Source organism: Micropterus dolomieu, linkage group LG20 (genome assembly GCF_021292245.1).
Source record: "Micropterus dolomieu isolate WLL.071019.BEF.003 ecotype Adirondacks linkage group LG20, ASM2129224v1, whole genome shotgun sequence".
In the NCBI taxonomy this organism is placed as follows: domain Eukaryota; kingdom Metazoa; phylum Chordata; class Actinopteri; order Centrarchiformes; family Centrarchidae; genus Micropterus; species Micropterus dolomieu.
The window spans coordinates 13961945-13971506 of record NC_060169.1 but is presented as its reverse complement, the minus strand read 5'-3'; the positions used below and the strand labels follow the sequence as shown (position 1 = coordinate 13971506).

The 9562-nt window shown below is 38.8% G+C and overlaps 1 protein-coding gene across 2 annotated transcripts in view; it reads left to right on the top strand.

The window, feature by feature from the left end:
* Nucleotides 1-6312: 6312 nt before the first annotated feature.
* The window catches only part of LOC123959082 (F-box/LRR-repeat protein 3-like), a 14444-nt gene continuing 11194 nt past the window's right edge, over nucleotides 6313-9562 (top strand). Inside the window, exons 1-2 of one of the 2 annotated variants that reach the window (XM_046032950.1) lie at nucleotides 6313-6342; nucleotides 7810-7964. In XM_046032950.1, the coding sequence (XP_045888906.1) occupies nucleotides 6328-6342; nucleotides 7810-7964 (170 nt within the window). In that variant the 5' untranslated portion in view covers nucleotides 6313-6327. Of the gene's footprint in view, nucleotides 6343-6508; nucleotides 6674-7809; nucleotides 7965-9562 lie in introns of those variants that run through there. The other variant, XM_046032951.1, reaches the window with a different exon arrangement.

The following is a 9562-nucleotide window of genomic DNA, read 5'->3' as shown; positions in this document are numbered from 1 at the left end:
GTAAAATAATGGATTTTAGTACAAAAACACTGTCTGACATACTGTAACTCAACATAGCAGTGTCTGCAGGCTCATAATTTTTTTTCAACCACAATTTATTTACTAGTTTGACTTTAGGTAAGACTGGATGTGATTCATTTTCAACGACTTTGTCACTCAAAGTTTAGCGAGATTATTGCTTTGAAACCATTTTATATATTATATTAGTGGAACTGAGTTTGCCCTGCTTATAGGGCTAACGTTACATGAACATGCAGTAGCAATACTGCAGTATAAAAATACTCCATTAAAATGAATGTCATTTAAGTAAAAGTACTGTATGTAGGCCTACTTTTAGATCGAAGTTCTTAAGGTAGCCTAAGTAGGCCTAAAAGTAGGCTTAATTTTTTTTAAATACTATTCATTAACATATCTTGTGATTATTAATAGACTACACCATGTTATTGTGGTATATGGTGTAGTTACTTTTGGGTAGTCTAACATTACAACAGACCATAATTTCTGTTTTGTATGTAAAATATTCATCTGTGAAGTAACTAGTAAAGCAATGAAGTAGCCTAAATGTAGTTGGGTAAGTATACAATAGTTTGAAATGGAGATAAAATAATGTACACGTAGTTCAAATTTGTACTTGAGTAAGTTAGGCTTACACTTGAGTCAATGTAACAGCAGTCAGCAGGGAGCAGCAACTAACACCTCAGAAGTTACTGTAACATATGAGGTGATTTGTCTTGGGATTTAAATAATACTTTATAGGACAAGGTAATGTGGCCGTGTTGGGCGATAATAGCCAATGACCAACTGCTTGAGGGGTTGATGCAGCTGAACTAACTTTACCTTCAATAATAGTGAAGATCTGAGTGAGAGGGGAAGTAAAGGAAACTATTGAACAAATTTAGTTTGTTTGCATGTTGCAGTTCACAGAAATCTGACAAAATGCAGTCCTATCAAAGTAAAATGTGCAAACATTTTAGGAGATGGGAATGTAGCCTACCTTAAATATTAAGGTAATTAATTATACAACTAAATTAAAGTTTGGAGTCCCCATAAGCTAAACATATACAACATAACAGATGGTTGCGCCTACATTTAGGCTATATTAGGATGGGGTAACAGGCTATAAAATAAATCATCTATACCGTTACTTAGGCCTATAAAATGGTAGCCTAGTACACAAGCCTACACTATAGGCTACAAACAGGAAATCATTCTTGCAGAAGCAAATTCAAAAAATTTAATTTGCTTCTGCAAGAATATAAAGAGCAACAATAGTGATTTATAATATGATTTTTTATCTTCACATATAAAGTTTTTATTCGGAAAAAAACAAGATGAAGACAATTCTGTCTACATCAGTGGTCCAGAGGTGGAGCAGGTGAACAGTTTCAAGTTCTGGGAATCGGCATTACAGAGAACTGGACACGGTCATCTCACATCTCCACGCTGGTGAAGAAAGCTCAGAAATAACTGAGGAATCTTTAGAAGGCCAAATTCCTGTGCCAAGTTCTTGTCAGCTTTTACAGAGGAGCAATACAAAACATCCTAAATGAAAACATCACTAAATGGGCATGGCAGGACCAGAGGGCTCTGCAGCGGGTGATTAAAACTTCTCAGAAGAACATTGGTACCCATCTCCCGAGCATCAGTGAGGTGCCTACACAGAGCCTCAAGGATACTAAAGGACAGTACCCAACCGCCCCACAGCCTGTTCACCCTGCTGCCTTCTGGGAAGAGAAGTTGCAGATTCCCCCCCCCCAAGCTTTCAGACTTAAACTCAAATTCATCCTCAGAATAGCCTACACTGTAAACCCAAATAAGTTGAGAATACTCAATATATTTGTGGAAACTGATTACCTCAAACTTTTGTAGAAGTTGTTACAAACCTCCAATGGAAGGTCCAGGGGAGGAGGACGTTAGTGACAATAGTCATTTCAGGTCGAAGGAAGCAAGGAGACTGATTTATCAGTACAGTTGGGAGTTTAGTTACAATTTTAATTAACCAAAGGATTCTCAAAAAAGGTGCAACAGAAACTTCCCAAACACAAAGATGTTAAGTTTATGTTACAGTTGAGACAACACACCAGCAAACTTAAAAGGTAGGTCATAGAAAACAAATTGCCATAAAGGGTAAATTAATTCAAGAATAATTACCACCCTCCCTCCACCGAGAGAGTAAACCCCAGCACATGGTTTGTGTGTGTGTGTCTGGGGGGGGAGCAGGACCTGCAGAGGACAGACAAGCAGCAGTACACCTGGGCAGACACACATGGCCTCAGGGCCGTAACAAAGTGGTTTAATATTTTTGAGTAAACCTTAACTTAAATACAATACCTTTTTTAAAAAAAACATTTTATTTCTGCACACTAAATTACACTGATGCCTATTAACATTAAATTCCACTAATGTTTTACACAATAAATATAATTGTGCACCACTTATACTCTGAAAAAAAAAAAACTATTGTGCTAGACTCAAATACTAATGAAAACTCACTCACCTTTACTTAATATGAAAGGGAGCTTTAAGTGTGGAGTTTTTTGGAATCATAAGCAAATAAAGATTGTTTAAAATAAGAAGTCGCACACTATGCAAATTGTTAAGTCAGGTAGACGAGATAATGGAACAATGTCAGGGTTTCTGCAGGTTTCACCTGTTCAAATTTAAGACCATTATGAATGAAATTTGAAACCTATCACAACTTAAAGAAACGCACAAAAGGAAATGCAGTCACAAAATTACTTGCAGAGTAAATCAATGTATTCAAATTAGGGTAGAGTGATGTCTACAAAATTGGCATTGGACGATGTCAACAATGACATTGATAAGCTACATAATTAATAAGGTGGCATGCTGCTGACATGAAAAATGGATCACCAGTGGGGAAAAACACACAAAGTCTTTTCGGTGACTTTATAAAACATAACCTACTGCTTATGGATAAACTCAGGGGCGCAGACAGGGAGAAGCAGGGAAAGCCGGTGTGTTTGCAATGAGAGACCAGAGGTAAAAGTGTGAGTGAGTAAAGGGAGAAGTCGAGGCAGGCGCAATTATTTTACAAGCATTTCATTTGCACACCAAAATCCAAAAGAATCTCTTCATTATCTTAAAATGACTAACATTAGTTTGCATCCCTAATTTGCTTTAACGTTACTAACCTCAGCTCCTCCGTGGTAAAACACTGTCCTTTTCTAAATTTAACTATCGAGATGTACAGTAGAGGACAGAGCTGTAACCTGACAATTTCATGTTGATCTTTTCATCTGCTAACTTTCATCGTCACTTCACGCTCTCACATTCGCTCGTCATTTGACGAATGAGGAGAGAGACAGCCATGCGTTGAGTGTCACTGTAGTTTATTGATAATCATTAACAATAGTGTTACATTTTAATAGCGGCGGTCATTCATTAAGCAGCGACAGAAGGCTTCAAATACGTTGGTAGAGACTGGGTTTAAAGGCAGAGTAGGTAAGTTTGAGAAACTAGCAAGAAACTGCTGGATTTTGAAAGTATCCAACAGAGAAACTCCCAGCCCCTCCCTTCTGGGCTCCTTCCAAAGCCACGCCCCCAAAACCCGTTAACGCGCGTTTCCGACACCGCAGGAGGACGAGGACAGTGTGACGAGCAGAGAGCAGCGGCTCACATCAGAGGTAAGAAAACATCTAACTTTATCATTATGAAAATAAACAACTAACCCGGCTGTTAGTACTCACTATCAAGCTAGCATGTTATTATTGGATAGGTTTAAAAAGACAGAGTTTTAATCAGTAACGAGCTGGCTAGCTAACTGTTAGCAACAGGTAGCTGTGCTAACAGCTGCGGTAACATTGGGCAAAGCTAAAAACAGGATGATACACATTTTCCCGTTTCCATCAGTTACACTACACGAACGTGTATTTCGTGTTGGTGACAGCATTATTGTCTCTGAGGACTGCACCCCAGAGCCAAGCACAAACCGGGACAGGCTCGGGGTCGAGGCGAAGCAGAGGAGGGAGGGCTGCTGGGGGCAGGACGGGGAGGATGAGGTGCAAGCTAAGCAGCACATATTCTAGGAGCTGCGTCGAGCTTCAGACTCCAACAACGGCATATATATATATATATACACATATATATTTTAATATTATCTCCCAGTGTACTCCCAAAGCCCTTTGACTGTCAAAAATAAAGTGCTTTATAAATGTAATCCACTATTGTTATTACTTTTTTTATTATTGTTTACTGATTACAACTAACTACAGCTTTGCTTCAGCCATCGGCTCGTCTGTGTCATGTACACTGACCCGGTGTGTAATGTGGACACAGAAGTCCTGTTAGAGAACAACAAGGCCCTGTTCAATAAAAATATCTGATCATGTTGATGAATGTTCTGTCCTATTACACCGATCTTTCCAATTTGGGGTTCTAACAACTATATATTCCTTTACAGGCCAGTATCTGAGGACTGTGGCCAACATCCAGACTTCAGTATTTCCATGCACCACACAAGGCTGACCTTCCAGACCCAGGACAGAGTAACAGACAGTTCAGTCAGGCAGCATACAGACAGTTTGTAGTGTGGCAATGTGGAGCACTTGGTCACAGAGTTGTGATACTAAGTTGCTGTTTCTGGAAGATATGCAACTGTTATCCTGATCCACCAGGACAATACAGAGGTTTAATCCTAGCAGGGTGTAAGAGGTAATGTCACCAACTGCTACAAAAATAATTCCCTCCACTGTGTGAATGAATACCTGTACATTGTTTTCTTTTTATGCCCAGGAGGGTAGAGAAAATACAAAGATATTTTACCCTGTTCTGGATAATATTGTCAATTCTTTCTTTTAAATAAATTGAAAATGATAAATGCCTTTTCTTTGCAGCATAATCAAGCAATTACATTTGTGTGTTATGTCTGAAATAATGAGATCCAAATGTGGTATAACACTTGATTATATACACACACCCCCCACTAAAACCTATCACAAATAGATAATTTTTAAAACATCAATAAAAATAAGTATATACAGGAAGAGACAAGGTGCGTCCAGATGTATCTTGACTGATTATGAAGACAGTTCAGACTTTACTCGTAGCATCGTATCGCTGCTGTGGAGATGATATAATATATCACAGTCACCTCTCTGACATGATTACCACATTTCAAATCCACCATATTACTTTTTGTTTTATATTTTGCTGTATCTAGCAACATAGTTGGGGCAGGGACACCTGACTGAACCCCATGTTGACGGGGATCATCAGGTCTCCTGGTTCTGCTTCTAGGCATCTCCTCAGTAGTAGACAACCGGAGGATGAGGAGGATGGCACTCTGGAGGTCTGCGATGTTACTGTAGTCCTTCTCCACCTTCAATGAGTACAAGCTCCACTTCCTGGACTTTTTGTTGTACACCTTTTCTGTACCTGATAATACAGAAAGGAGGATCAGCTTAGTGAAAAGTTTCTAACACCTGACATTGTTCTCTTATAGAGTAATTAAACTATTTCCATATAAAATGCAAACAATAACTCAGCACCATCTGTATTCCTCATACTGTTTAATATTTTGACTCATCACTTATAAATGTATTGAGTAAAATGCACAAGAGTACTCATAATGCAACATACTGAACTGTGTCATCAGCTTTTCTCCTGGCTGGTCTGTGGACACGGTGGTTGTAATCCAGGCCAGCCAGCATGGTCCGATCAGTGTACTGGTGAGAAGCACAGGATGTTGGAAGACTGTAGGTGACTTGAGGGCGCAGCAGAAATGTGTCCCAACCATATGTCTAGGGTCCCAACGAATATAGTTCATGCTACATACTCCGATACAGTAGGTGGCGGTATGCACCTTCAAAAGTCATGGTTGCAATCTGCCATAAAACGAAAAAGAAGAAGAAATGGATCTAGGCTGAATTCAGCGGACAAAATGTAACAAAACATATATTTTTAAATGGAAACGGTAGTGCCTTGAACACACAGTTGTGCCTGCAAGCACGCAGATTTTTACTGCAATTTTAACCACTGCTGTGTTTACAAATGTGTTGCAGCTGATTGGCTCTGACACGCCCACCAAACGGCAACCCCATTGCACAATGTTGATTGAAAAACCGTTAATTAATAACTAATTTACAAAGTGCGAGAGAACCCAGCTTTCTTTGCAGTGCTGTGAAAGTGTTTTTTTATGTTCTGTGACTTTATTTTATAACCTTACACTGGGATGACCGGAGGCAGAATGTGGAGTCAGTTTGCCGCATTCCCGTTATGCTAGTGGTAACATATCACCAGTGGCCGAAACCTTTCCAGACAGTAGTCAACACTTATGATTTTTCACCTGGGGCTGCTCCTTGTTACATGCGCTTTGGTCTGGTAAGTGAAAAAGTTCTGTTTTAAGGCGCAGTAATTTTAAAAGAAAGGCTAACGTTAACGTTACTTGAAGTTAGCTGGCTAACAAAATGAGGTAAGTTAACGTTAAGGTTCACTTTGAACTGAACTGCTGTAACTTATGTTGAAGTACGCCGACTTCACCGGGTCCGTTGATGAGAAGAGATCAGATGGGACAGTGCCTTAAGTGTCGAGACCTTTATTACCAAAACAACAGCAATTGCAGATATATATCTGGAGACTCTTCACACCAACGAGTCTACTCTGAAGCAGTAAGCAGATGATCTCTTCCTATGCAGCCTGAACATTTATAGAGGTAATCGCACCCAGAGTGGTGTGTCTGTGTGTCCGTGTTATTAGTGATATGCATGTGTGTGCTTGTGATTGGGTGTGGATGATTGAATCACCAGGTATGGTATGTGTTTGTGTCAACACAAATTCCTCTTATCTAAGCCTCACAAACGAAGTATTGCAACACAAGTTACATACGATATAAAGAGAGCATCATGTACCCTTCTCACACTTAGTTAACATTACTTCAGTCCTATAACGTTACTGTGGTGACAGTCAATCTCTGCCTTTATATAAATTAACAAAATTTACAATTTGCATATTTCTGCGCCAGTTGCTGGCTTGCTAATCTTACTGAGGATATAAAAAATACTACATTGCTAGAACTGGAGCCAGCAACATTTCACAGTGGATGACATTTTAACATGAAATAAGATATTTTAGCCCTGACTTGAGATGTAGGGGGGGTGCATTAGTCCCGCTGTCGAGAAAACTGTAGAACTACTACAGCATTAAGTGTAAACACTTTTCACTGTAGGCTCTGTTAAAGGCTGTTATAAACTTATGACGAGACAACACGGTCTCATCTCAATGTGTCATAACTGACGCTTTCAGACAGCGTGACAAAGCGTAAGGATTGCCATAACGAACGTAGTCTGTACGGGACGCCCCAGAGCGTCTCATGGAGACTCACCCGGTGCGTCTCACACAGTCGCTAATGACTCTATGACTTTATGGTTCTTAAAATATTTAGTACCTGACTGAAATTCTGTCTCAACCCTGTTCAAACCAAAAATGGCACTGTTGAGAAAAAACACAAGGGTCTGTGTTGGTGTGGGAATGTTGCTTCAGATAGAAGCTAAATGATGAAATATTATACAATTAGTCTAGTTTAAAATATATTTGATTGGCTAACTCAATTTGTAGCTACATAATCTTTCATTATGATGCAGCAAAACCTAAGTTAGGTTAAAGAAATTTGCAGGATGACCCTGCATTTTCTTTTCTTGTCAATACAGTAGTCCATTTCTCAGGTAAAAACTATATTCTTTTTGCCATATAGTCAGCCATCCTGCTTAAAACAAGTAAGTGATTCATTATGTTTTTCTGTTAACGCCCAAGTTGGAAACCATTAATCTGCATACATTTATGTGTTTGCAGGTGTTTGCTGAGTTCATCGCTTTACAAATGTTGAACCTATGCAACCAATTCTACTGCGGACTTGAGAGATACACACCACAAACAATTGCCCTGTACAGGCAGAAGGCCAAGAGAGCAGAGGCCCTGCAGAGATCCTCAGTATTTATGACCTTCAGGTGAGTTATAGATTACCTTTGCCGGAACAACAATGTTGATCACATAATGGTCAGTCAATACAGATTGGGAAATTTGACTATGATATTGTCTTGTGATGACTAGGAGGATAGAGCCATCTACTTTCAATTGTCATTTCTCATTTGCATTTATTTTTAAGTTTTCAGGTACATGATCACTTTAAAAGCCATTTACAAGTTTATTTTTTAATTCTTGGGCTGCCCTGAACACATAAATCAAGACAGAAAATCCATAATTTTGCTCAGATTTTATGTGCAGAGCATGACTTTTTATTTTTCTATCCGGCCAAGAGACCAACTCCATCCACATTCGGTCGCCATACGGTCTACTGACAGCTACAGAGACACAAACAGAGAGAGATGTACTATAGGTCACTTTCTGTCACTCCAGATTAAAGGAGCTGCTCTGATAACCACACCTGTCAGGAAGACGTCCTGCAGGGTTTCTGCAAAATTTAAGGCCTTAAAAGTCTTAAATTCGTAAAGTCTGTGTTGTAGGTCTTAAATAATTTTAAACGGGTATTTATTTTCCAACGTCCATGTAACGCTACCTCTAATGCACATTGAAGAATGTTTTTTTACTCCTGTGGTGTTGTAGTTCTTTCTGTCGCTAGTCCAAATCGGTCCAAATATAATTCGCTGTATTACGATTACAAAGACCAACAGGCATCTTTCGTGTTATTGCTGCAAGTCATCCGGATTGTACCACAGATATGAAACAGATTTTTTCTTCAGCTACGGGGAAGTGCAACATTATCGGTTCTTGGATGCAAATTAATTTACTGAAGGGAGAAACATAGGCCTATCAAATGATGCTCTCATGCACCAGGGCTCACTGAATTGTTTAATTAGTGTGACAAAATTCTACAGCCTCTATAGTCACCAGATCTCAACCCAGTTTTACACAGAGACTATGGAATTTTTGTTTTGCTCTTCGCCACCATGTCTTTAAGACCAAATTATATAATATAAACTTTCATCTTTAAAATCTATTTAGTGATGTCTTTGACGGTCTCTGATGCTAAATTCTTTTGTTATATAAATAATAATAATATTAATAAACTTTATTTGTATAGCACTTATCAAACAAAGTACAAAGTACCTCACGGAGAAAGATACAGATAGCACATACACACAAGAAATAAAAATGTCTGACTTTGATTTTTTTCTTTTTATCTCCCTTGCAAAAGAGATCTTGTTTTTCCTTTGTCAACCATCTGTATTTAAGTCCCATAAGTGGTGATGGTGGCTACAAGGGACTGGCAAATTGTAAGAAGCTGATAATGATGAAGATATGTGGAATATGAGAACATACAATTTCAATTCATAAAGACAAATGAGTCATTTCAAATTAAAGGAATGTCTTGTTTACATAAACATCTCTTGATACATTTTCTTTACTTTTTTATGGTCTTAGTGTGTGAAAATTCTGGAGAGGGACCAGCAGATGTTGCCACTGAAGTTCAAGATGAAATAGAAACGCTTAAAGAAGAGGATGCTAGCCAGTTGGCAACTTATTTTGATTGTGATTCTGATGGCTTTTTTGTGGTGTGACCGGCATCCTCTTCAGTCAGATGAAT